Source organism: Saccopteryx leptura, chromosome 9 (genome assembly GCF_036850995.1).
Source record: "Saccopteryx leptura isolate mSacLep1 chromosome 9, mSacLep1_pri_phased_curated, whole genome shotgun sequence".
Taxonomy (NCBI): Eukaryota; Metazoa; Chordata; class Mammalia; order Chiroptera; family Emballonuridae; genus Saccopteryx; species Saccopteryx leptura.
This window is the reverse complement of record NC_089511.1, coordinates 18,290,734-18,318,454: the sequence shown is the minus strand read 5'-3', so window position 1 is coordinate 18,318,454 and position 27,721 is coordinate 18,290,734. Positions and strand designations below refer to the sequence as shown.

Below are 27,721 nucleotides of genomic sequence, written 5' to 3'. Positions count from 1 at the left end.
ACACACCCAGACAAGCTAAGGCCCCCTGCAGCTCCTAAGGGCCAATTGGCAAGAGGAGTCACTGTCTTGTTCTTTCCTTATACACATAAGTCCATCTCTTTGAAAATAAACACCTTTTATTTTAAGAAAAACTGTGTGTGCTCCCTCTTGTTCCAGAGACCCTGCTTATGGCCAGCAAAAATGCCCTTGGACCACAGCCTTCCAAACAAATTTATCACTTGAGAAGTCCTGTTTGTGCCTGACCAGGCAATGGCACAGTGGATAGAGCATTGGACTGGGGCATGGAGGACCCAGGTTTGAAACTCCAAGGTAGCCAGCTTGAAGCCCAAGGTCGCTGGCTTGAGAAAGGAGTCATTCGCTGTAGCCCCTGGTCAAGGCGTAATCAATGGACAAGCAATCAACACACAACTAAGATGCTTCAATGAAGAACTGATGCTTCTCATTTCTCTCCCTTCCTGTCTGTCTGTCCCTATCTGTCCCTCTCTCTGTCTCTATTAAAAAAAAAAAAAAAAGTCCTGTTCCCATCAGGCCTTGACAAAAAGCCACAATTGAGCTCTAATCCCACCAGGCCACTTAGAGGCAAACTTCCTAGCCCTTATAAGATAGGATCCACCCTCCCTGCAACTGACAAAGAAGTGAGGGCAACCACAACAGGCCCTGCATCAGCCTCAGCCTCCCAGCAGTGGGGAGAAAAGGAAACAATTCAAGGCGATTAGATGTCTCCATCTGCTGAGCAAACAGTGGGGTTCCTGACTGGCCCACAGGAACCAGACCCTTCTCGGGGCACTCTCCAGTCCGCCTGACCTCTCTAAGCCAGGCAGGGGCTCCTGGCAGTGCTCTGCGTCGGCCGCATTTTAGTACCCCATGCTGCCACATCGCAGCCACACACCAGGCAGCTGTCCATCTCTCAGTGGCATAGTCTGCACAGCCTGTCTTCAGCTAGCTGAATCCTTAGGTTCTTAGGGTGAAGGGCATTTGCTCAGACTCCCTCTTAGCCACCAGTGCTAAGCAATTATTCAAGTGACTTAAATTTTATTGTTCCCATTACACCAGGCTGAGTTGGATGAGCCCCAGTGTCTAGTGCTGGGCTTACAGGAGGTACTCAGTAGATACAGGGCCAGTGAGTAAACAACCACGATGGGTGCCCTCCCCTGGAGCCACTCCACTTTCAAGTCGTGGGGCTCAGGCAGGTAGGGCCCAGATACCCTGGGCCCTCAAGCACCTCCACTGGAGGAGTGCAGACACAGGGCTGCTCCAAGTCCCAGCATCTTCCAGGGAGTCTTTGGCACGGGCTCTGATGCTCCCCGAAGAGTGGCGGCTAGGACCTTTGCTGAGCCTTTCCTCCCAGGTGGTATCAGCCTGTTCCAACGCAGTGCCTTCACCTTGGATAACTTCTGAACGCACTCTCTGGGGTACAGGACATTCTGAGAGCTCACATTCAGAGCAGCTACATGCCCTTTCGGCAGACACACTTAAACAGTGACTGCTGCTGCCCCCAACTGAGCTTCCTTGACCTCCAACTCCTCCCCCATGCTCTTCCCCACTACTGTACTGAGTGGGGCAGGGAGAACACTCATCCAGAGTCCTGAAGAAGCGGCAGGACTGCTTGCAGCTGTCACCCTTACCTGCCCGTTGTAAGGCAAATCTCAATTTTTACTGAGATGAACTGGAAGAAAGTAATAGAGACCAAAATTTTTTTTTCTTTTTAACAAAGACAGAGAGAGAGTCAGAAAGAGGGATAGATAGGGACAGACAGACAGGAACGGAGAGATGAGAAGCATCAATCATTAAGTTTTTCGTTGCGATTGCAACACCTTAATTGTTCATTGATTGCCTTCTCATACGTGCCTTGACCACAGGCCTTCAGCAGACCGAGTAAGCCCTTGCTCGAGCCAGTGACCTTGGGCTCAAGCTGGTGAGCTTTTGCTCAAACCAGATGAGCCCTCGCTCAAGCTGGCGACCTCGGGGTCTTGAACCTGGGTCTTCCGCATCCCAGTCCGACGCTCTATCCACTACGCCATCACCAGAAATTTGGTCAGGCGAGACCAAATTTCTAAACAGCCACCTAACAGGGTCCTCCTCAACAACAGGCCAACTCCCCAAGTTCCCTGGGGAGATAGATACTGGCCTTCAGGAGGAGGGTGAGCAGCCAGGGCCTCAGGAACATGCGGCCCAGGGAGGCCCACAAACACCTTGCTGTCTGAAAGCAGTGAGGGGGTACAGGGAGCAACAGCCCTCCCACACAAGCAGCCTGGTCCACGTTTCCCTACTGGCCTCCAGTACTGAGGCCAACATACAGGATGAATGGACTGGACAGTTGTTGCCAAAGTAGCTTTTAGCTTATACTTCAAGAAAGCTCCATGGCTTGCTGCTGCCAGCTGAACACAAGGAGCCAATATGAGGGGCCAGCAAGCCAGATCACAGATACTCATTGCAGCCCCTGTCACTCATTTAAGAGATGGAAAGAAGCAGGCACAATGGGGCCACTGATGGACACAGCAAACCTAGAACTGAACAGGTTGGGTCATGGGAATACCAGTGCTGCCCTGCAATCTTTTATGGTCTCTAAGAAAAGGAGAAATCACTGGGGAACACACGGCAGCTCAGCCTGGCCTGTTGGCAGGACAGCTCCAAGACAGCTGGCAGCCTGGGCTATCCAAACGGCTAGGACATGGGTTCTGCCCCTGTTCCTTGGTCCAGCCAAGACAGAAGAGGGGCAACTTCTCTGCAGATGAGAGAATAAACAGTTGTCAAGCTGAACTCACAAGCCAAGAACTTGAACATGGATGGATTGAAGGCTCTCCACTTTACATCCACACCTAAACAAAGGAAGGCCCCCCTGCAGCTTCAAACCAGTCCAATGCAGTCTTCGACTGGCCTCTCATCAGACCCACCCTGTGGGCTTAAGCATCTTGATTTCCAGAGTGGCACAGGCACACGCCAGGCATCAACCCCAGCTGCTTTGTGAGTGGCCAGCCCGTTAGTACCAAAGTGAGTCAAATTGATCTGTCCCTCCTACTCCCCCAAACATTCGTCTCTCCAATTACTTGTGTATGTGAGGCTGTGTGCAGAATGCCGATGAATTCATTTGTCTGAGGGCCAGCCCAGCCCTCTCTGACAGGCCCCAGCTCTCCCCATCTTTGAATAGCTGTGAGCGGCTGGGCCAGGTGGGTCCCCCAAGCCAATATGATTCAAGCCGTGTTGACCTGAGAACCGGGCAGTGCCAGTGGCCCCCAGCCTAACCATCATACACTGAGGAACTTGCTGTGGGAAGTCATCAGGCCACTGAACAAAGCAAGGTGGTCCTCATCTAGCTCGCTGATGGCAGGGAAGGCCTCAGACTGAATTTTAGAATAGGAGCCTTAGAGCCCTGCTGAAGTCTCCAATGGGGTTCAGAAAGGAAAATCAGCCTGACCAGGCGGTGGCGCAGTGGATAGAACGTCAGACTGGGATGCAGAGGACCCAGGTTCGAGACCCCGAGGTCGCCAGCATGAGCGCGGGCTCATCTGGTTTGAGCAAAAAGCTCATCAGCTTGGACCCAAGGTCGCTGGCTCGAGCAAGGGGTTTCTCGGTTTGCTGTAGCCCCCAGTCAAGGCACATATGAGAAAGCAATCAGTGAACAACTAAAGTGCTACACTGATGATTGATGCTTCTTATCTCTCTCTGTTCCTGTCTCTGTCCCTATCTATCCCTCTCTCTGTCTCTGTTAAAAAAAAAAAAAAAAAAAAGGAAAATCAAAGCTTTCCACACTCCACAGCTTCCAGCTCTAAATCCAGTTCAGCACCGCTTTAGAAAGACTAACCCATCTCCTCCCTCAACTTGTCTGGACCTCTAGAAACATACAAGTATGTCCGTCTGCCTATGACTGACTGGCTGGGAAGTATTCTGAACATAAGAAAAAGAAAAATTATTAGTCATACCATTGGGTTTCCACAGCCCTAACTGTTGGCTCTGAGTAAAGAACAGAGCTCTCACCTCAGCATACTTAGGACCAGATCAGGGGCACATATGGGCCTCAGGTAGCTGACAGAAGGCAGCCTAGTCAGTCTCCCAGAGGTGTCCACCTCTTTCTGGGCTGGCATGGAGAACGGGGCATGGAAGAAAATGTTAAAGTGTCAGTCTGCCGCCATGCCTCCCGACACTCACGTCTCCCTCTGCTGTCAGATCAAAAGACAGCTGTTAATACCCAGGATATAGCCTATACCCTCCTTTCCAGAAGTCTCTCATGAGCTGTGTGGGTAGGGGATGAGCTCTGTCCTGAGGACAAAGAGAGGTTGTCCTCCACCCTGGCTCTGACCATCAAGTTGGCTGCCCTTCTCCCTAGTCCATAGCTTCTAGAGTCCTTGTTCCCTTGCAGACAGGATAGCTACCACTGATATGGCCACAGCAGAGACGCTACCGAGGGCTAGAGGGGGGATCTATCACGTGGGCACTTCCTTACTAACTCCTCAGCAGTAGAGTCCAAGTCTCCCTTCAGAGAGAGACACCAAATCACAAAGACCTTTCCTTGCTCTTCCTTTAACGTCACAAAGGCCTGGCGAGAACATTACCCAAGTCACTACCAGTGGTATTACCTGGAGCTCAAGGGCTAAGGGAACAAAGGATGGAGCCAGCTCTCTGGCCTGGCTGCAGAGAGAGGAGGAAGCTGCTTCTTTTTTTTTTGTTTTGTTTTTTGGGGTTTTTTTTTTTTTTTTGTATTTTTCTGAAGCTGGAAACGGGGGAGAGACAGTCAGACAGACTCCCGCATGCGCCCGACCGGGATCCACCCGGCACGCCCACCAGGGGCGACGCTCTGCCCACCAGGGGGCGATGCTCTGTCCCTCCGGGGCGTTGCTCTGCCGCGACCAGAGCCACTCTAGCGCCTGGGGCAGAGGCCAAGGAGCCATCCCCAGCGCCTGGGCCATCTTTGCTTCAATGGAGCTTTGGCTGCGGGAGGGGAAGAGAGAGACAGAGAGGAAGGAGGGGGTGGGGGTGGAGAAGCAAATGGGCGCTTCTCCTATGTGCCCTGGCCGGGAATCGAACCCGGGTCTCCCGCACGCCAGGCCGATGCTCTACCGCAGAGCCAACCGGCCAGGGCTGGAAGCTGCTTCTTTAGAGCAGAAACCCAACTCACAGGGCTTGCCCTAGACACCCTCCACAGGCAGGCTGAGGGGTGAGAAAGGTCTGCTGTCTCTTCTGGATGGCATCTGGGTGACAAATTAAAATGATAGGCTGCAAGCCCATCAACCCACGTTCTAGTTCTATCTTCTCTATGTGACCTTAGAGAAATCACAGCCTCCTCACTTTTAATACAGAGGAGCTGAATGCAATGAATTCAAAGTCTCTCCCAGTTTCTGAAGTCCTGGATTTTAAGAAGATGGCTCCCCATCTTTTTTCTTCATTTGGCTGTGTGTGAGGAAAAGAAGCATGGCATCTAACCTTTAAGCCAATTTGACCTCTTGACCTGTATGGGTTCTCTTACAGCCCATGATGATGCTGGGGAAAGTTCCCTGGCAGTGAAGGCAGCACCACCAAAGAGCTTCTAGGGGAAGGAAGGGAAGAAAGAGCCTGGGCTTTGCTCCTATGACTCAGTTCTCCCTCGGCTTTGTCTCAAGATGTATTTTCAGGCCCAGCTTTCCCACCTTCACAGGCCTCCTTCCTGTACTTACGTGGGCATGAATGAGAGCAGAGAAAAGGGCACAGAGGAAATTCTGGGAAACAGAGCTTCAGGTTTACTCAGGAGAACAGAATTATTAGTATAACAACAACAGCACACACTCATGTCGCCCATGAGGAAACGTGTTTTTTAAACTTCAGAAGAATTAGACACTCAGTGGCAGTGGAGCCAGCAATTCTCGCCCCTAGTCAAGACACTCACTGTCCTGGTACCTGGGCTTCCAGATCAGACAGGACCCACCACCCTGGGACTTGGCAGGGGATGGGTGGGGGCAAGCAGCAGAAAAGAGAAGGATGTTGGGAAGAGAGCCTGAGGGGAGAAAAAGAAGGAAGATAATAGTCTTAAAAAGAGGCAGAGAATGAAGATAAAAATAAAATGAGAAAAGGCATGACAACTTCAATGTTAGTAAAAACTGTGTTCTGAAACTCAAGAAGAAAAAATGAAATCTTGTGCCACCACCTGTCCCTAATCATACTCCCCAAAATGAAAGACAGGGACAGAAGGGAGACAAAGCACAACTTAAGAGCCAGGAAAGATGCTGTGTGCTTGACATGGAATCAGGAGGATGCTGGCAGCCTGTGCCAGCAACCAAGTACTGTCTGCTTAACAATGTCCTAGAGCAGTTCTGGGAGGTTCTAGAATTCACAGCCTGCTGCATAGTGGTTTCATCTATCTCCACCCATGGGTTCTGCTGGAGCCAGGGGGTTTCCAGGGCACAACCACACCTATTTTTTTAAAAAAAGTTTTAATTTGGCCCTGGCCGGTTGGCTCAGTGGTAGAGTGTCAGCCTGGCGTGCAGAAGTCCCGGGTTCGATTCACGGCCAGGGCACACAGGAGAAGCGCCCATCTGCTTCTCCACCCCTCCCCCTCTCCTTCCTCTCTGTCTCTCTCTTCCCTTCCCACAGCCAAGGCTCCATTGGAGCAAAGTTGGCCCGGGCACTGAGGATGGCTCTGTGGCCTCTGCCTCAGGCGCTAGAATGGCTCTGGTTGTAGCAGAGCGGCGCCCCAGAGGGGCAGAGCATCGCCCCCTCGTGGGCATGCCCGGTGGATCCCAGTCGGGCGCATGCGGGAGTCTGTCTGACTGCCTCCCCGTTTCCAGCTTCGGAAAAATGCAAAAAATGCAGGAAAAAAAAAAGTTTTAATTCTAATTTAATTAGAATTCTAATTTCTGAGGCAGTTTGGAAACCTGATGGCTGTTAGACTATCACTCACACTGTGGCCTCTGTCCCCAGAAGTCTGGATCCCTGGAACACTGGTACACTGGACTTGGCTCAGGGCAGGCACTTGGTCAACACTAGTTAACAAGATGAGTAAAGGGATGAAGGTGCCAGCTTTCTGTCCAAGCCAGCCAGGCCACACTGGAGTGCTGCTCAGGTCTAGGCACCACAGCTGTACCAGGAGACAGACAAACAGGCGCCAGACAGGCACACATGAAGAGTGACATTCTGTGATGGGAGAACTGATGGAGGATAAGAGCCTGGAGAGGTACAGCCAGTGGGAGTGGGAGGGTGGGGGGATGAACAAGCAGCTTCCACCCCCACAGGGACAGGAGGGGGATGAATTGGGAGGCCATCAGCAGACTTAAAGAGGTCAGAATGTGGGAGAGACAACAGTCCCAGCAGCTCCCAGAGGAACGTGAGGGCCTAGAAGCAACAGTGCCTTTGAGAGGGCAGAGCTCTCCAGGTAGAGACAAACAATAAGAGCAAGACAGGGAGGGGACAGATGGTGCACTTAGTAACCACTTCAAACACAATCCATATTACATCTCTTTTGTTGGAGAGGCCTCAGTGAGTCCGGGGACGGAAACGGCAGTGATGAAGCGCAGCTCTGACCCTGGGTTAATGAGATGCTATAGGTAGTCAAAGCAAGGCGTTTGAGTAGGAATGGCTGAATGCAGCAATATGTAGAGATGAGCAACTGCTTCTGCCACCACAGAAACCGAAGTGTACTGCTCTCTGGGGAGTGTGCAACCAGGGCAGCAGTGGCAGAGGGATGCCTAGAAGACAGGGCTCCAGGGAGCCAAGTGGTGGCCCAGAGATAGCACATGAGGGAGATGCTGCCCCCTCCACTCAGTCTGCCTCCTGCTCCCATAAGGAGAGACCTGCTCCTGCCTTCCTCCAAGAGGTCTCCAACCAGAGGGACCAATGAGGGTCTACCGCCCACACTCAGTGGACCAAACCATGCCACCTCCCAGTGACCAGACTGGACTGAGGGTATCTGCTCCTGCATTTATCTATTGAACACCTACTAGGTACCAGGAGCTCTGATGAGGTACAGATGGCCCTTGCCAAGGGATCCTTTCTGAACAGATATGGGAGTACTGCTCGATCTCTCAGGACCCTTGCATACAGCAAGCATCATCATCCAGCACTTGATACCCAGTAGCCACCAACAGGCAGATAGAAAACAAAGGCTTAGGGATGACTCAGAGAAAAGAATTTTAAATCAACTTGTCATTTTTTTTGTGCTGTCAGCTATTCAAACAGACACAGGAAAGCCATCCTCTGATTCTGGGAGCAGAGGGCAGTGAGAAAAGAATGGGGAGCTGATGGAACACCACAGCCCCCTCGTACACTGGAAATGGGAATATGAGGCAATTAAAGGCATCCAGCAGAATCCAAGCACAAGCCAGGAAACATGTCCCCCATCTCCCTGACTGTCTGTTGCCTAAACACACATCCAGTCTCCAGCTTTCCCCCTACCCCCGGCAGTCCTCCCATGGCTCTGAGGCAAGGTCTGCTCCCAGTGCCCAGTTGCTCTCTGTCAGAGTATGTGAACCAGGCTGTATGACCAGTCCCCAAAGGCACTGAACCCCTTCATCTTGGGAACTCGGAGATATGCCACTCTCTCCACTTCATTTTTATCTTTAACACCCAGAGCAGAGTCATTTTAAGAAGTGAGAAAGAGCTGAGATGGGAATGTAAATGTCAACTCTAGCTCTGGGCACTCATGCAGGACTATCAGAATTACAAAATGGCCCAATTAACTGCCCTTGGACTCCAAGTATATAGATGGTCAGCTCATATTCCAGAAAGCCACTACTGGGAAGCCACCTCCCACCAACACTTATCGCCCAGGTCCTGTAGGTGGGCTTCCTCTCCCACTAGGATTCTGTCCTTTGTCCAGAAGCATTCACTCTCCCGAATGAGGCTCTGTGGACATCTCTGCCTAGGACCATCTGGTCCTGGTGTAGTCCCTCAGGCTCTCCTACAGCTCACAGTCCAAGCAGAGGAGGGTGACAATTAAAGTTGCTAGACACGGGGAGGCAGCAAAGCTGCTGACGGCATCTCTCTGCTAACAGTCCTCCAAGAGCCTCTTCATCTGTCCTGCATCTAGGAATAGAACTCTTGACAAAAGCAATGCCATTAGGCCAGCGACGTCACATTTCATGTCAAGTGAATCATAGAATTTCCTAGCGGAACCATAACAGTCCTCTAATATGGGTATACAGATGGTGACTCACTTTCTGTGTCACTCCTTTAGAAACAGTTGCTCCAGCCCTCCTGGACTTTCCATGACAGGAAGCTCCCTCTCTTGAGGTGGCTCTTTGTGTCTTCAGACTGCTCTTATAGTCACACAGGCCTTCCTCACATCTGGTCACTATGTCTCCTCCTCATCACTTCCATTGTGGCTCTGGCTTGGCCCTCTCCACTCCAGTACCTCTAGTCACCAGGTATTCAAATTTCTCCACTCAAAATCACTGTCATTGCCTTTTCCTTCCCAGCACTCCCACCTCTTTCAAGATTCATTTGCTTCTAAGTCGGTGTGGCCAGCACCCCTGTTAGCAGGCTCCCCACTTGTTCCTGGAGTCCAGCCACCAGAACAGAGCACTCCCAGCCAGCATGGGCAGCCTAGTCTGCCCGCCAACCAATAATTCTGGGTCCCTTCCAAGGGCATCACCAACAACCACTGGTATTTCCCTCAGGAGAGAGTACTAAGAGTGTATGTGTCAATACACATGCTATCCTCACACATGCTGTCCTCAAGGACCTCATAAGCCAGGGAGGAGAGACATGTCCACAGACAACAGGCAGAGAAAATGAAGAAACAGACTCCAGCGACATGCTGAGGCATGTGTCAGTAGACTGAGGGGATAGGAAAGTCAAGATGGCCTGCATTTAAATCCCAGGCCTGATACCCTCTAACTGTAAGAGCATGGACAACTTACTTAACTTCACTAGCCTCAATTTCCTCATCTATAAAATGGGCGGATTACACCCACCTGGGAGGACTATTGTGGAGATCATAGATGTTGAATATAGAACCCTCAGCCCTGTTCCTGGTAGGCACTACACAATGGCAGTGGTCAGCATATTCAGAAAGGAAGCCATGTTTGACGGGACCTCTTCTACGGCTGACATTGGGAGCAGAAGGGAAAGCCGGAGCAATAGCTTAGTGTGGGGAGTACGTGAACTGAGCAAATGTCTTGAGTCTATGGTGTATGAGGAATAGGGTGAGGCATGAGGCCAGGCCTGGAGCTAGAGTATCTAGACTCTCAGCATCGTGGGGGATAGGTTAATGAAGGAGGACTCACTTGGTGTGCTTCCCTCTGCCACTGTGGACACCAGGCCCCAGCTGGTGATGTCAAGGCAGATCTCTAATACTCTCCAGGCGACAGAGCAGCCTGAGTCCTCTCTCAATCTGCCCTCACAAGCTGAAAAGGTTACAGAGCCCAGGAGGGCTCTACCTCCCACTCCTTCTCTTCTTCTTTTTTTTTTTTTGGTATTTTTCTTAAGTGAGAAGCAGGGAGGCAGGCAGGTAGACTCCCACATGTGCCCGACCGGGATCCACCCAGCATAACCACCAGGGGGCAATGCTCTGCCCATCTGGGGCACTGCTCCACTGCAACAGGAGCCATTCTAATGCCTGAGGTGGAGGCCATGGAGCTGTCCTCCATGCCTGAGCCAACTTTGCTCCAATGGAGCCTTGGCTGAAGGAGGGGAAGAGGGAGACAGAGAGGAAGGAGAAGGGGAAGGGGGAAGAAGCAGATGGGTGTTTCTCCTGTGTGCCCTAACCAATTATCGAACCCGGGACTTCCACACACCAGGCTGACACTCTACCACTGAGCCAACCAGCCAGGGCTCTTCTCTTCTTAAATGATGACTCACGCATACCTCATGAAGCCCACTCTCTGGATCCCTGATCTGTCCCAAGTATCTCCACGAGGCTAAGCTGAGACTATTCCAACAGCTCCTAGTTAGTCTTCCTCCTGGTAATTTCCCACAACTCCTTGCTGCAGTCCCCCTTCCCTATCAAGAACCTAGAGCGGGCCCTGGCCTGTTGGCTCAGTGGTAGAGCGTCAGCCTGGCGTGCGGAAGTCCCGGGTTCGATTTCCGGCCAGGGAACACAGGAGAGGCGCCAATCTGCTTCTCCACCCCTCCCCCTCTCCTTCCTCTCCCTCTCTCTCTTCCCCTCCCGCAGCCGAGGCTCCATTGGAGCAAAAGATGGCCCGGGCACTGGGGATGGCACCTTGGCCTCTGCCCCAGGCGCTAGAGTGGCTCTGGTCGCAACAGAGCGACGCCCCGGATGGGCAGAGCATTGCCCCCTGGTGGGCGTGCCAGGTGGATCCCGGTCGGGCACATGCGGGAGTCTGTCTGACTGCCTCCCTGTTTCCAGCTTCAGAAAAATACAAAAAAAAAAGAACCTAGAGCAGCCTGACTAGGCGGTAGCGCAGTGGACAGAGTGTTGGTCTGGGATGCAGAGGACCCAGGTTCGAGACCCCCGAGGTCGCCAGATTGAGCGCGGGCTCATCTGGTTTGAGCAAAAAGCCCACCAGCTTGAACCCAAGGTTGCTGGCTCCAGCAAGGGGTTACTCGGTCTGCTGAAGGCCCGCGGTCAAGGCACATATAAGAAAGCAATCAATGAACAACTAAGGTGTTGCAATGCGCAATGAAAAACTAATGACTGATGCTTCTCATCTCTCTCCGTTCCTGTCTGTCTGTCCCTGTCTATCCCTTTCTCTCTCTGGAAAAAAAAAAAAAAAAAAAAAGAACTTAGAGCAGGGGTCCCCAAACTATGGCCCGCAGGCCACATGTGGCCCCCTGAGGCCATTTATCCGGCCCTGCCACACTTCCGGAAGAGGCATTTCTTTCATTGATGGTCAGTGAGAGGAGCATAGTTCCCATTGAAATACTGGTCAGTCTGTTGATTTAAATTTACTTGTTCTTTATTTTAAATATTGTATTAATTCCTTTTTTTTTTTACTTTAAAATAAGATATGTGCAGTGTGCATAGGGATTTGTTCATAGTTTTTTTATAGTCCAGCCCTCCAACGGTCTGAGGGACAGTGAACTGGCCCCCTGTGTAAAAAGTTTGGGGACCCCTGACCTAGAGGGCTCCCTCCCACCCAAAGCTTCTGATCTCCATGTACCCTCCAGCACTACAGAGCTCCTAACACCAAACACTAGGCCTGTCCACCCTCTTTAACCTCTGTTCCATCATCCCAAACAATCTCATTTATTGTGAAGCACAGTCAGACATGTTCTACCCTCTGAGCCTACTCCTGCTGAAAGCCTGTCCTGCAGGAAATCTTCTATTTATTATTTTTTATTTTTTTTATTTTTATTTTTTTTTGTATTTTTCTGAAGCTGGAAACGGAGATCCCGGCACGCCCACCAGGGGCGACGCTCTGCCCACCAGGGGGCGATGCTCTGCCCCTCCGGGGCGTCGCTCTGCCACGACCAGAGCCACTCTAGCGCCTGGGGCAGAGGCCAAGGAGCCATCCCCAGCACCCGGGCCATCTTTGCTCCAATGGAGCCTCGGCTGCGGGAGGGGAAGAGAGAGACAGAGAGGAAGGGGGGGGGGTGGAGAAGCAAATGGGCGCTTCTCCTATGTGCCCTGGCCGGGAATCGAACCCGGGTCCCCCGCACGCCAGGCCAACGCTCTACCGCTGAGCCAACCGGCCAGGGCCGGAAATCTTCTATTTAAGTCCACAGAAAACACTGAGGGTAACGGACTGCATGGACTGAGCCTTTGGGGAGTGAGCGCACTGGATAGTACCTGGTATGCATGAGGCACCACTATGAGGGGGCAAGTGGCAGAAAAAGTGTCCCTAAAAAGGCAAGAAGTACCATGGGACTTACTGTCAGCTGAGGAATGCATACATCCAACCCTTGCTGAGCTCCAAGTGGGCAGTCCTTTATCTATACACAGAGTCAGACTGAAACACTCTCAATGTGGCATGTTCTCTAGCAGGTTTTCTGGCAGGGCCTTACTCATTTAGATGGCCTTTAAAAGAGCAATTGACTATCACACAGAATAAGACAGATGGCTGGATTGGTGGCAGGGACAGGGCCCAGCCTTAAGAAGGGGGCCCAGCCACCTGCCTTGAGCCCCACAGCCCACGTTCCAGACTGCCCAGGCCCAGTGGCTCTATGCCAAGGTATGTGTGGCATATGCTTGACAAGGGTTCATCCTGTGGACATTTCGTATTTCTAGTCCTTCCTCCCCAAGCAATCTGAGGCCTCATGGTGATAGGAAAAGTCCTTCATGTCTCTCTCCATCTTCCCCAACTGCACTTATTCATAGGCAATGATCAGCAGAACAGAAAGTCAGATGACTGGTCTCCAGTTCAGAAAGCCTGATCTAATGAGGAGGCCTCCTCATCGAAGAAACTATCCAGACAAATCCCTCCCAATCCAGAGCTCTGTCAGAAGGTGATGCAACTCTGGAATTGGAAACTGATTAAAGGTACTAGGGCCAAAGGTCAGGCAGAGACCCCTAAATACTGGAAACCTCAGATTCATACCTTATGATTCCAGCAGAGCAAGAAGTAGAATCTCAGGACCCAGGTCTTGTGGCTACAGTAGGATCAGGAAGCCTACATCCATTCAGTATCCCCTTAATCTGTCATTCTCCACCCTCAGATAATCAATAGCCAGTCAGCAAGACTCTGCAAGTTCCAATTAGATAAACTGCCTGTTCAGCAACTGCCAGAATCAGGAACTTTTGGGCAAATCTAGACTTTTCTAAAGATTCTTTTCTTCGTCAGCATTTCTTGGGAAACCTCCCTCCCTCCCATAGCTAAGTTTGCTACTCCTTTTGCCAGTGAGACCCTCAACAGCCTGGCAGCACACAGAGCTCAAAGGTGAGAGCTCCCAGAGAGCAGCAAACCAGGCAAGGCCTAGGCACAACACTGCCTCTGTGAGGTGGATTCTGGGTCTTCTGATCCTTGATGAAACCCAGCCCAGAGAGTGAGTAGGGCAATGTCTTCTGTGATCACAACATTGTAGGTGGGGCTTCCCAGCCAGCCAGCACTTGTTTTGTTGAATGCATTTGGAGCAAAAAAAAAAATCATAAGAAATGTTATGGGGGAGTTGGAAGAACGTTCCAGTTTCCCCTCTGCCTGTGGTCAGCAGAGGTGGCCTGAAGAGGAAAGCTTCCCTCCCTTCCTCACATCACCCTAAGACACGTGATCTGGGAATCCCCCAGAGAAGGAAGTCTTTGACTGACTCCAAGACCCTTTCTGGAAGCTGACAAGGAGGAAGATGGAGCATATGACCTCAGATGCTGAAAGAAAATTGGTGTGAGGCTTTTGGGTGACTCCTGCAGGAAATGCTACTCTGGTCAGCTGGCTGGGGCCAGAGAGGGCCCAGACCAAATCCCTGGAAGGAAAGCTGGCCTGAAGAAGGGATCTGGTCCCACAGCTTCCCTCCCCTCCATGCAGGTTACTCAAGAAGCATGGACAAAAAAAAAAAAAAAAAAAAAAAAAAAAAGAAGCATGGACAAGACAGCTCCTCACAAGCCCAGGCCTGAGAGAACACTGGGGGAAGCACTCTGTATAAAGTACTTGGGGATGGTCCCCACTGCCTTGGCAGAATCCTGTCCTACAAAGCTTACTTGACCTCCCACATAAAGCCATAAAGCACATTCTTTTCTTCACAGCCTCCCTGAGCACACCATTATGCTCTAGCGGGCAGTGCTATTTCCCGTGGTCTGCCTCATCTCCTACCCAGTCAGCCTCCTGCCTATGAACACCCAGCTGACTTTTTCTGCACCTCTTTCAGCTCCCAGCAGTCCTGAAACCTAATGGATTTTTTCAGGTTATCAATGGATCAACAGACACAAACTGATGGCCAGCTGTTTGACTCTGGCCTGCAGATTACTGTTTGTTGGCACACAAGGCACTGGTTAAATATGTGAATTAGATTCTAACATTTTAAGATAAGATTTTTCTGATTCTCTTTCAAAAACTGGAATGTCTAGAAGCATGGGGTCTCAGTGCTGTGTGGCAAGGCTGGACAGAGATGAGCAGCAGCTGCTCCTTAAGCAAAGTATGGTCACTCTAGCTTGACCCAATCCCCACGGAGCAGGTACTGTAGAGGCCCATCTGAGCTCACCTACAGCTGTGGTGCCCCTGTGTGTGCTAATAGCTTCCCACCTCCAGCACCTGCAGCTCTCTGCTTCTCTGCCTGAGCACTTTCTTTCTTTTTTTTTTTTTAATTTTTATTTTATTTATTCATTTTTAGAGAGGAGAGAGAGAGGGAGAGAGAGAGAGAGAGAGGGAGGGAGAGAGACAGAGGAGAGAGACAGAGAGAGAGAAGGGGGGAGGAGCTGGAAGCATCAACTCCCATATGTGCCTTGACCAGGCAAGCCCAGGGTTTCGAACCGGCGACCTCAGCATTTCCAGGTCGATGCTTTATCCACTGCGCCACCACAGGTCAGGCTGTGTCTGAGGACTTTCTCTGACATTAGTTGGCAAACAGGACAGCCAAGAAGCCTAGGGATTAAAATCCCCAAAGAAAATCCTTACTCATAAAGGAGTCAATAAATTAAAAGCCACCCACTTCCCTGCCCCTCAAGGGTATAATTCTGAGACACGTTCCACATGATTACTCACAAAATCCCAAGTGAGGTTGAATTGGCTTTTTCCCTTTCTGCCTCATTTTCCCCACCCTTCATGTGTGCTTACTGGAATCACATCCCAGTTAAACCATCCACTTGCAAATCCTTGTCTTAGGACTCACTTTTGGGGGAACCCAAACTCAGACAACTCTACCAGTCTCACTTCATCACTTTTACATTACCTGCCTGGCCCCACCAGCACGGCCATCAGGGTACATCCCTCTGATGGAGAGCTGCAGAATAGAGCCTCCCAAGCATGGGCCTCCCAACATCCTCAGGGCAGGGCAGACTCACCTCCCCAGAGTAACTGTACTTGCCCCTGAGGATCTGTCGGTATAGCCGGGTGCGGTTGTCATCTTCAAAGGGCATAGTGCCACTAAGCAGGATGTAGGCGATAACACCCAATGCCCACATGTCCACTGAGTTGGTGTAGGGCTTTCGAACCAGGACTTCAGGGGCAATGTACTCGGGTGTGCCACAAGTGGTTTTCATCAAGCAGTCGTCACCCTTCTTGCGAGCACTGGCCAGGCCAAAGTCGGTGATGATGATCTTGGAGTCAGTGCCTGGGTGGTAGTAGAGCAGATTCTCAGGCTTGAGGTCTCGGTGTGTGATGCCCAGTGCATGCAGATACCGAACGCCATCCAGCACCATCTGCAGCACCCGTGTCGCGTCACGCTCAGTGAAAGAACCCTTGGCAATGATGCGGTCAAACAGCTCTCCACCAGTGGCCAGCTCCATCACCATGTACACACGCTCCTGAGTCTCAAATACCTCCACCAGCTGGATGATGTTGGCGTGGCGCACCCGACGCAGCACACGCAGCTCCGACTCACATACCTCCCGCCCCTCCCGGTACTTGGTCTCAATCATCTTGATGGCATATGGCTGCCGGGTTGCCCGGTGCTCCACACGTACCACTCGGCTGAAGCTGCCTCGGCCAATCAGGGCTTTGATGTCATACTTGGCTGTCACACGTGGATCGAACTTGGCCCTGTACTTAGCCACCCTGGCCCTGCGTGGTGGTTCTGAGGGAGGCTCTGTGTGGCCAGTAGTGGGGGCACCAGGGCAGGGATTTGCACACTGACTGCCGGCTGGAAGCCCAGCTTTGAGAGGGCCGACACTGTCCACCTCCGTGATGAAGTGCTTATACACATCACTCTTAGTGCCACTGAAGGGTTCCACCTTCTTGACCAGATCCAGCTGGACATCCTTGGGTGGCTCGGGAAGGACCTTGCTTGTCCCACAGCCCATCACGGAAACGGGGGCATCCTCTCCAGCGAGGCTGGCAGCACCTGCTCTGCAGGCAGCGCCCCGTCTATACCTATGCAGACAGAAGAGAGGACAACTCAGCATAGCTAGGGACACCTCTGAAGGGATACCAGCCATCCTCCTCCCCCTCCTCCTTGTCCCTCGATAATCCTAGCCTGAACACCTGGTTCTTTTCTGGATTCCCTGAGTGCTCAGAGCCCAGGCTCAATGAAATTCTAGATGAAAGCTGGATCTAAGCATCATGGTCTTCACTTACATCTCCCCAGATCTGATTCTCATGCTACTCTTCAACCCTGATAGAGGGCAGGAGCATGCACTAGGCTCAGCTGTTACTGCCTCCACGTTCCTTCCTACTCTGCCTGGGTTCCTTATCCTAGTTGAAGTTCTATGTGCTTTTTTTGAAGTTCTATGTTTTGTTTTGTTTTAATTTTTTTTATTTATTGATTGATTTAGAGAGAGAGGAGAGATAGAAAGAGAGAGATGAGGGAGAACAGGAAGCATCAACTCACTGTAGTTCTTTCCTGTATGTGCCTTGACCAGGCAAGCCCAGGGTTTCGAACTGGCGACCTTGGCATTCCAGGTCGACACTTTATCCACTGTGCCACCACAGGTCAGGCTGAAGTTCTATGTTTTTTAAATGTTAAAACCATTCCTATTACTCTGACTCATCTAATCCTGAAATGGGGGGTATATAGTGTTGGAGGACTGCTCTCCAACACTATCACTCACCAGGGCTCAGAAAACTGCTTCCCCAAGGCCTCTCTCATGTATGTCTTTCCTGGCCCTCTCTGCCTCCTGCAGGCATCATCGATCCCCCTGCAACTTCCACCCTCTGCCCCAGGGCTCTGCCCCAACCTAACTCTTTCTTGGACAGTTCCCACTACTTTGCTAATGCACCATCTTTGCCCTGACAGTGAAACACCATCTCAGGGTTTCTGACTTCCCCTAGTCACCACATGAATGGCTAAAATGTCACACAAGTACCAGAGCTAGCTGAAATCAATTCCAGTGAACTCAGGACCACAAGCCTTAGCATACTGCCACCGGGCAGCCACCACACTGAGCATCATTCAAGAGGCAGAGGGAGCTTTGAGCTTAGAAGGACACTACCAGCTTCATCCAGAAGTGATTCAGGCTGTGGATTAGGGTACTTTGCTTCCTTGGGATGAGGATCCAGGAGGCTTCCCAATTTGTTTCCCAGACAGGAATGTTCCGATACCTTAATATCCTTTGGTTCGTGGGACCTTGGACAAGGTGAAGTGTGGCAGTATTACATTTCAGAGGTCACTTCTACCTAAGCTGCCCTTCTCTAAGTCTATCTGAAGAGCCCACAGGTGAAAGAAAAGAGCTCAAGATTTCCTATTCATTATGACATACAGAAATAAGAATAAAATGATCAGTTCAAATCAAACATTTATTGAACACCCACTAGAGATACAGGAATGAGTAAGACATCCAATGTAGGTTATACTTCAACATACATACACACACACACACAAAACACAAGCAAAATATGGTCAATAAACTCATAGTCTCTAGCCTGACTTGTGGTGGTGCTGTGGATAGAGCATTGACCTGGAATACTGAGGTCACCTGTTCAAAACCCTGGGCTTCCTCAGTCAAGACACATACAACAAGCAGCCAATGAACAACTAAAGTGAAGCAACTATGAGTTGCTCCTTCTTGCTCCCACTCTCTTCCTCTGTCTGTAAAATCAATAAATAAAATAATTTTTAAAAAACCAACTCATCATCTAAATAAAAAGCATAAAAACAATTTCAAGGCCCTGGCCTGTTGGCTCAGTGGTAGAGCGTCAGTCTGGTGTGTAGAAGTCCCGGGTTTGATTCCCAGACGGGGCACACAGAAGAACCACCCATCTACTTCTCCACCCTTTCCTCTCTCCTTCTTCTCTATCTCTCTCTTCCCCTCCTGCAGTCAAGGCTCCATTGTAGCAAAGTTGGCCTGGGCTCTGAGGATGGTTCCATGGCCTTTGCCCCAGGCACTAGAATGGCTCCAGTTGCAGTGGAGCAATGCCCAAGATGGGCAGAGCCTCGCTCCCTAGTGGGCATGCTGGGTGGATCCCAGTTGGGTACATGCGGGAATCTGTCTCTCTGCCTGCCTCCCTGCTTCTCATTTCAGAAAAATACAAAAAAAAATAATTTCAATATAGCATGGTACGTGTTAGGCTGGTTGGCTCAGTGATAGAGCCTTGACCCAGCATGTGGATGTCACAGGTTTGATTCCCAGTCAGGGCACACAGAAAAAGAGACCATCTGCTTCTCCATCCTTCCCCCTCTCACTTCTCTCTCTCTCTTTCTTCCCGTTCTACAGCCATGGCTCAACTGGAGTGAGTTGGCCACAGGTGCTGAGGATGGCTCCATGGCCTCCGCCTCAGGTACTAAGAAGAGGTTGGTTCCTGAACAACGGAGCAAGGCCCAAGATGGACAGAGCATCGCCCCCTAGGGGGCTGACTGGGTGGGTCCCGGTTGGGGTGCATGCGGGAGTCCATCTCTCTGCCTCCCCTCCTCTCACTGAATTTTAAAAAAAAGTTCAGGAAATGGTGTTTAAACAAAGACATTTAAAAAGGCTGTTTAGCTCAGTCGGTTAGAGAGTCATCCCAAAATACCAAGACTGTGGATTCAATCACTAGTCAGGGTACATACAGGAAGGGACCAATGAAGGCACAACAAAGTGAAACAACAAATGAATGATTTTCTTTCTCTCTCTCTCTCTCTCCCCCCCCTCTCTCTGACTCTCTAAAATAAGTCAATGCAAGAAAGGGAAAGAAGGAAGGGAGGGAAGAAGGGGGGAGGGAGGGAAGGTGGGGGAAGAAGGAAGGAGGGAGGGAGGGAGGGAGAGAGGGAGGGAGGGAGGGAGGGAAGGAGGGAGAAAAAAAAGAAAGAAAGAAGGTTCCTTGTCACAGAGGCCAAAGATTAGAACTATAGACTTTGGAATTTTGCAAACTCATCTCTTCCTTCAGAGAAAACACAAGACCTCAATACAGTAAAGGGCTTTTCAGAAAAAGGATAGTTCTTGAGCCAGAATTCCTGAGGAAGAACACAGGCTCCTGATCCCTAAGACCATACGGTAAGAAATGTCTACCACTATTCAGAGAAAAGACAAACTGCATGAATGACCCAACACCATTACTCAGATGTCACTTCTTCCTAGTGAGGAGGCAGAACCGTAGAGCCACAAAATAAATGTCTCCAAGCATACACACTGGTCCTTTTTAAAAAAAAAAAAAAAAAAAGATTTTATTTATTCATTATAGAGAGGGGAAAGAGAGAGAGAGAAGGGGGGAGGAGCAGGAAGCATCAACTCCCATATGTGCCTTGACCAGGCAAGCCCAGGGTTTTGAACTGGCAACCTCAGCGTTTCCAGGTTGACGCTTTACCCATTGCGCCACCACAGGTCATACTGGCCCCACACTGGTTCTTTTTATTTAAGTGTGCATATCTAGTCTGGTCCTGATGAGAAAAACTAAGTTTTACAAAAGAAAAAGCCTGGCCTGACCAGATGGTGGCGCAGTGGATACAGCGTCGGACTGGGATGGGGAGGATCCAGGTTCAAGACCCCGAGGTCGCCAGCTTGAGCACAGGCTCATCTGGCTTGAGCAAAGCTCACCAGCTTTGATCCAAGGACACTGGCTTGAGCAAGGGGTTACTAGGTCTGCTGAAGTCTCACGGTCAAGGCACATATGAGAAAGCAATCAATGAACAATTAAGGTGTTGCAAAGAAAAACTGATGATTGATGCTTCTCATCTCTCTCCGTTCCGGTCTGTCTGTAACTATCCCTCTCTCTGACTCTCTCTCTGTCTCTGTAAAAAAAAAAAAAAAAGGCCTGACTTTTCACTTTAAACAAACAAAGCTTGCAGAAGGATTTCAAGTTAGTAGTGAGAGAGCTAAGGATTATCCATCTCTGACCTTCCTGGAACACAGTCTCTCTCACATTTGTTCCAATTAGAAACTCTTCAAAGATGGGTTGATACTGGTACCTCAACTTTTTTTTTTTTTTTCTGTATTTTTCTGAAGTTGGAAACAGGGAGGCAGTCAGACAGACTCCCTCATGGCGCCCGACCGGGATCCACCTGGCATGCCCACCAGGGGGCGATGCTCTGCCCATCTGGGGCATCGCTCTGTTGTAACCAGAGCCATTCTAGCACCTGAGGCAGAGGCCACGGAGCCATCCTCAGCGCCCGGGTCAACCTTGCTCCAATGGAGCCTTGGCTGCAGGAGGGGAAGAGAGACAGAGAGGAAGGAGAGGGGGAGGGGTGGAGAAGCAGATGGGTGCTTCTCCTGTGTGCCCTGGCCGGGAATCGAACCCGGGACTCCTGCACGCCAGGCCGACGCTCTACCACTGAGCCAACCGGCCAGGGCTTTGGTACCTCACCTTCTTAACTACACATCAAGAATGAAGGACATGGCCTGATCAGGTGGTGGCGCAGTGGATAGAGCGTCAGACTGGGATGCAGAAGGACCCAGGTTTGAGACCCCGAGGTCGCCAGCTTGAGCGCAGGCTCATCTGGCTTGAGCAAAGAGCTCACCAGCTTGGACCCAAGGTCGCTGGCTCCAGCAAGGGGTTGCTCGGTCTGCTGAAGGCTCGCGGTCAGGGCACATGTGGGAAAGCAATCAATGAACAACTAAGAAGTCGCAACGCACAATGAAAAACTAATGATTGATGCTTCTCATCTCTCTCTCCGTTCCTGTCTGTCTGTTCCTGTCTATCTCTGCCTATGTAAAAAATAATAATAATAAATAAATAAAATTAATAAAGCCTTAAGGAATGAAGGACATGGCCTGACCAGGCGGTGGCACAATGGATAGAGCGTCGGACTGGGATGCAGAGGACCCAGGTTCGAGACCCCAAGGTCGCCAGCTTGAGTGCGGGCTCATCTGGTTTGAGCAAAGCTCACCAGCTTGGACCCAAGGTCGCTGGCTTGAGCAAGGGGTCCCTCAGTCTGCTGTAGCCCCACAGTCAGGGCACATATGAGAAAGCAATCAATGAACAACTAAGGTGTCGCAACGAAAAACTAATGATTGATGCTTCTCATCTCTCTCCATTCCTATCTGTCTGTCCCTATCTATCCCTCTCTCTGACTCTCTCTCTGTCTCTGTTAAAAAAAAAAAAAAAGAATGAAGGACATGGGCCCTGGCTGATCTGCTCAGTGGACAGAGCATCTGCAGGCATGCAGACATCCCAGGTTCTATCCTCAGTCAGGGCACACATGAGAAGCAACCATCTATTTCTCTTCCCCTCCCTCTCCCCCTTCTCTCTCTCTTTGCTTCTCACAGTCAGTGGCTTGACTGGTTCAAGCATCGGCCCTGGGCACTGAGGATAGCTTGGTTGGTCCAAACATCAGCCTTAGACGCTGAGGATAGCTAGGTTGAGTTGAGCCTTGGCCCCAGATGGGGGTTGCTGGGTGGATCCCAGTTGGGGTGCATGCAGGAGTCTATCTTCCCCGCCTCCCACTTAAAAAAATAATAGCGGAGGACATGAGAACCAGTCATCCAATAAATTTAGTTAATTTAAAAAAAGTGCCCTGACCAGACGGTGGCACAGTACATTGAGCATCGGCCTGGGACACAGAAGACCCAGGTTCAAAACCCTGAGGTCACCCGCTTAAGCATGAGCTCATCTGGCTCAAGTGTGGGCTCACTAGCTTGAATGCGGGGTGACCAGCTTGAGCATGGGATCATAGACATGACCCCATGGTCACTAGCTTGAAGCCCAAGGTTCCTGGCTTGAGCCGAGGGTCACTGGCTTGAGCAAGGGCTCAGATGGAGAACTCCCAGTCAAGGTAGATATGAGAAAGCAATCAATGGGCCCTGGCCGGTTGGCTCAGCGGTAGAGCGTCGGCCTGGCGTGCGGGGGATCCAGGTTCGATTCCCGGCCAGGGCACATAGGAGAAGCGCCCATTTGCTTCTCCACCCCCCCCCCTCCTTCCTCTCTGTCTCTCTCTTCCCCTCCCGCAGCCAAGGCTCCATTGGAGCAAAGATGGCCCGGGCGCTGGGGATGGCTCCTTGGCCTCTGCCCCAGGCGCTAGAGTGGCTCTGGTCACGACAGAGCGACGCCCCAGAGGGGCAGAGCATCGCCCGCGTGCCGGGTGGATCCCGGTCGGGCGCATGCGGGAGTCTGTCTGACTGTCCCTCCCCGTTTCCAGCTTCAGAAAAAAAATAAAATAAAAATAAAAATGGAACTGCCTTTTGACACAGCAATCCCACTTTGGGAATATATTCTAAGAATCCCAAAACACTAATTTGAAAAAATATATGCATTCTCATATTCAGTGCAGCATTATTTACAATAGCCAAGATCTGGAAACAGCCCAAGTGCCCATCAATAGATAAGTGGATAAAAAAGCTGTGGTAGTGCCTGACCTGTGGTGGCGCAGTGGATAAAGCGTCGACCTGGAAATGCTGAGGTTGCTGGTTCGAAACCCTGGGCTTGCCTGGTCAAGGCATATATGGGAGTTGATGCTTCCAGCTCCTCCCCCCTTCTCTCTCTCTCTCTCTCTCTCTCTCTCTCCTCTCTAAAAATGAATAAATTTAAAAAAAATTTAAAAAAATTTAAAAAAGCTTAAAAAAATAAAAAAAGAACAGACTGACAACTGTCAGAGGGTGGTTGGGGGACTTAATAAAAGAAGGTGAAGGGATTAAGCAAAAATAAAAATTTCTATATAACATGTAGACACAGACAACAGTGTGATGATAGCCAGTGGGAAAGGGGGCATGGGATAGGTGGAGGTGGGCAAAGGGGGGATAATGGGGCAAAAGAGATTGCTTGAAGCGATGGGCACACAATGCAATGGTCAGATGATGTTTTATTGAGTTGCATACCTGAACCTGTACCCCAATAAATTCAATTAAAATAAAGTAAACCCCACCCCCAAAAGACCATGCAAACAAATATCAAAAAGAAAGCACTTCTCAAGAAAAGCAAGTGTGTTGGACAGAGTATGGCAGTGGGCAAGAGTGCCTATTCAACACTACTGTCCTCAATAATACTCTACACTGTAGTCTACAGAAATGAAGCTCACTCAAATAGTGATGGCTGAGCATGGACCCAAACCTCCTGATTCTCCATCTAGAGCTCCTTCCATTATGTAGGAAAAACTCCAGGAATACCAGAGCTGGGCCTCATCAGGTCAAGGCCTCAATTCTTTCTTTTATCACTCAGCTGGTGAATCACCAAAACTTCCTGAAGGGACTGTCTTTTGAAACCTCCATTCCAAATACAATCTAGGGCCTGACCTGTGGTGGCGCAGTGAATAAAGTGTTGATCTGGAATGCTGAGGTCACAGGTTCGAAACACTAGGCTTGCTCAGTCAAGGTACATACACAAGCAATCAACAAATAACTAAAGTGAAGCAACTATGAGTTGATACTTCTTACTATCCACTCCTTCCTCTCTCTGTAAAATCAAAAAATAAAATCTTAAGAAGAAAAATAATCTGGGTCACACTGCTCACTTGTGTACTCTTGATTGCCTCTGGTCACTAGAGTTGTTAGCCCCTTGAGGGAAGGGGCCACTTCTAGAACTCTCTCTGTGGCAAACAGCAATGTGCTAAGCTCAGAGCGTTCACTAACAGTAAACGAAAGGTGGTCTGGCTCTCGGATTTTTGTTTGCTATGAGGCAACAACCCCAGAACCTCAGAAATTTCAAGTGGCAGAAGGGGGCCAGATTGCTGGTTAAACCACAGCCATGCTCTACGGGCCTGTGTAAATGTCCTCAACAACAGAGGAGGCTGGAACTCTCTGGTCTATCTGGGTTTTACAGATTGTTTTCTGAACTCCAAAGCAAATTTATCATAAGCTGCCAGACCTGACCCCATCTGTGGGGGAGGCCTGGGGCCTAGAAGAAGGGGGCAAAGATGGATTCTGAAACAATTTCCTAAACACAGAAGCCAGTTCTGTGGATGTCTCCCAGACAGGGGCCCACAGGCACACAGCCCTCTTAATAACATTCCCTAAAATTGTTCTTCACAGCAGTTTCACAACCTTTTGCCTACAAAGATTTCTATATTCTACTCCCATGTTTTAAAAGATTATCTATCAAAATGAAGTAGGCAGTAATTTTTCAGTAATCCAAGAAATAATTACTGCTAAACAGCACATCTAACCATCATGAGGCAAGCAGAGATATATCAGTCAAAGAAGCCCATCACTTTAGACAAAAACCTATGTCTATGCAGCTTTAGGGGGAACTACGTGATCCTGGGTGGGTGGGTGGGTGTGTGTGTGGGTGTGTGTGTGTGTGTGTGTGTGTGTGTGTGTGTTTTATTCTTTCATGATTCTGCTTTTTGAAACAAGAAAACTGACATAGGATCAGTAATTTCATTTTCAGAAATAATACTATTAAATCACTTTCACAAATATACAAAGATATATTTGTATAATAAAGTGTATGGCAGCATTCTTTATAATAAGGAAGAAATGGAAACAACCCAAATAATGATCAGTAAGAGAATAATTAAATAACTTAAGATATATTCCTATCATGAAATGAACTGCAGCTTTTGAAAAGAATGAGGTAAACTTGCCTGACCTGTGGCAGTGCAGTGGACAGAGTGTCAACCTGGAACACTGAGTACACCAGTTTAAAACCCCGGGCTTGCCTGGTCAAGGCACATACAAGAAGAAACTTATGTGTTAGGCTTCCCGCTCCTCCCCCCTCTTCTCTCACTCTCTCTCTAAAAATCAATAAGTAAAATCTTTTTAAAAATGAGGGAAAGCCTGACCAGGCAGTGGCGCAGTGGATAGAGCGTCGAACTGGGATGCAGAGCACCCAGGTTCGAGACCCCGAGGTCGCCAGCTTGAGCGCGGGCTCATCTGGTTTGAGCAAAAGCCCACCAGCTTGAGCCCAAGGTTGCTGGCTCCAGCAAGGGGTTACTCGGTCTGCTGAAGGCCCGCGGTCAAGGCACATATGAGAAAGCAATCAATGAACAACTAGTGTTGCAACTCGCAATGAAAAACTAATGATTGTTGCTTCTCATCCCTCTCCATTCCTGTCTGTCTATTCCTGTCTATCCCTCTCTCTGACTCATTCTCTGTCTCTGTAAAAAATTTAAAAACAAATTTTTTTTTAAATGAGGGAAAAAAACTAGGAGAAAAAAAAATTATCCACTTAACACATAAAGAAATGAAAATAAGAAAATAAAATGAGGTAAATCCATATATATTGACAAAGATACCAGTTACTTAATTTTATTGAGTGGCTTTATGCCAGGATCCACGTCTGTGATGTATTAAGTAGTTTAAAAATAGCAGGTAAAGCCTGACCTGCGGTGGCGCAGTGGGTAAAAGCATTGACCTGGAACACTGAGGTTGCCGGTTCAAAACCCCGGGCTTGCCTGGTCAAGGCACGTATGGGAGTTGATGCTTCCTGCTCCTCCCCCTTCTCTCTCTTGGCCTTTCACTCTGTCTCCTCTCTCTAAAATGAATAAATAAAATCTTTAAAAAAAAAAATAGCAGGTAAAGCATATGTCCAGTGATGAATTTTTAAGTCAGACATACATATAGAAAAAACTTATCCTGGAAGGGTAGAAGAGAAACTATTGACAGAATTGTCTCTAGGGTATGAGAATGTGAAGGGAACAGGCAGAAGGAAGGAAGGGGAGCTTTTACTTCTCACTTTATATACTTCTGTGCTGTTGCTATATTTTTTATTTATTTATTTTACAGAGATAGAGATTCAGAGAGAGGGATAGACAGGGACAGACAGACAGGAACAAAGAGATAGATGAGAAGCATCAATTATTAGTTTTTTGTTGCGCATTGCAACACCTTAAATTGTTCATTGATTGCTTTCTCATATGTGCCTTGACTGCGGGCCTTCAGCAGACCGAGTAACCCCTTGCTCAAGCCAGCAACCTCGGGGTCTCAAACCTGGGTCTTCCGCATCCCAGTTCGACGCTCTACCCACTGCGCCACCGCCACGTCAGGCTGTACTGTTGCTATATTTTAAAATCATCACCACGTATTCTATTTTTTAAGTTAACAGACTGACCAGGCGGTTGCACAGTGGTTAGAGCGTCAACCTGGAATGTGAGGACTCAGGTTTGAAACCCTGAAGTTGCCAGCCTGAGTGTAGGATCATAGACATGACTCCATGGTGGCTGGCTTGAGCCCAAAGGTCGCTGACTTGAGCCCAAGGTCACTGGCTTGAGCAAGGGGTCACTGGCTCAGCTGAACCCCACTACCCCGGGTCAAGGCACATATGAGAAGCAATCAATGAACTAAAGTGACACACTAAGAAATGCTTTTCATCTCTCTCCATTCCTGTCTGTCTCTGTCGCTCTAGTTAAAAAAAATAAATAAAATTTAAAAAGGTAGGCCCTGGCCAGTTGGCTCAGTGGTAGAGCGTCGGCCTGGCGTGCAGGAGTCCTGGGTTCGATTCCCAGCCAGGGCACACAGTAGAAGCGCCCACCTGCTTCTCCACCCCTCCCCCTCTCCTTCCTCTCTGTCTCTCTCTTCCTCTCCCGCAGCCAAGGTTCCATTGGAGCAAAGTTGGCCCGGGCGCTAAGGATGGCTCTCTGGCCTCTGCCTCAGGCGTTAGAATGGCTGTGGTTACAACAGAGCGAAGCCCCAGATAGGCAGAGCATTGCCCCCTGGTGGGCGTGCTGGGTGGATCCCAGTTGGGCGCATGCGGGAGTCTGTCTGACTGCCTCCCTGTTTCCTACTTCAAAAAAAATACCCCCCCCCAAAAAAAAAATAAATAAATAAATTTAAAAGGTAACAAAAATACATATTATAGAAATGTATAGACTAGTATATGCATAAGAAAAAAATGCTGGAGGACTATACACCAATTTATTCATGTTTGTGTCTAAAGACAACTGTACATTTTTCATTTCTAGAATGTTTTAACTTTTAGTATTATTTCAGAATAAAAAGTGTTATGACTTCTCTTTAGAATGTAGCAACTTGGGACCTCACTTCTCAAGAACATGA

At 49.6% G+C, this 27,721-nt stretch overlaps 1 protein-coding gene across 1 annotated transcript in view; it reads right to left on the bottom strand.

Annotated features, from left to right (window-relative positions):
- The window catches only part of PSKH1 (protein serine kinase H1), a 36,129-nt gene that overhangs the window by 3,215 nt on the left and 5,193 nt on the right, over positions 1-27,721 (bottom strand). The window contains exon 2 of the mRNA XM_066348421.1: positions 15,794-16,820. Within this exon, the coding sequence (XP_066204518.1) occupies positions 15,794-16,750 (957 nt within the window). The 5' untranslated portion in view covers positions 16,751-16,820. The remainder of the gene's footprint in view (positions 1-15,793; positions 16,821-27,721) is intronic.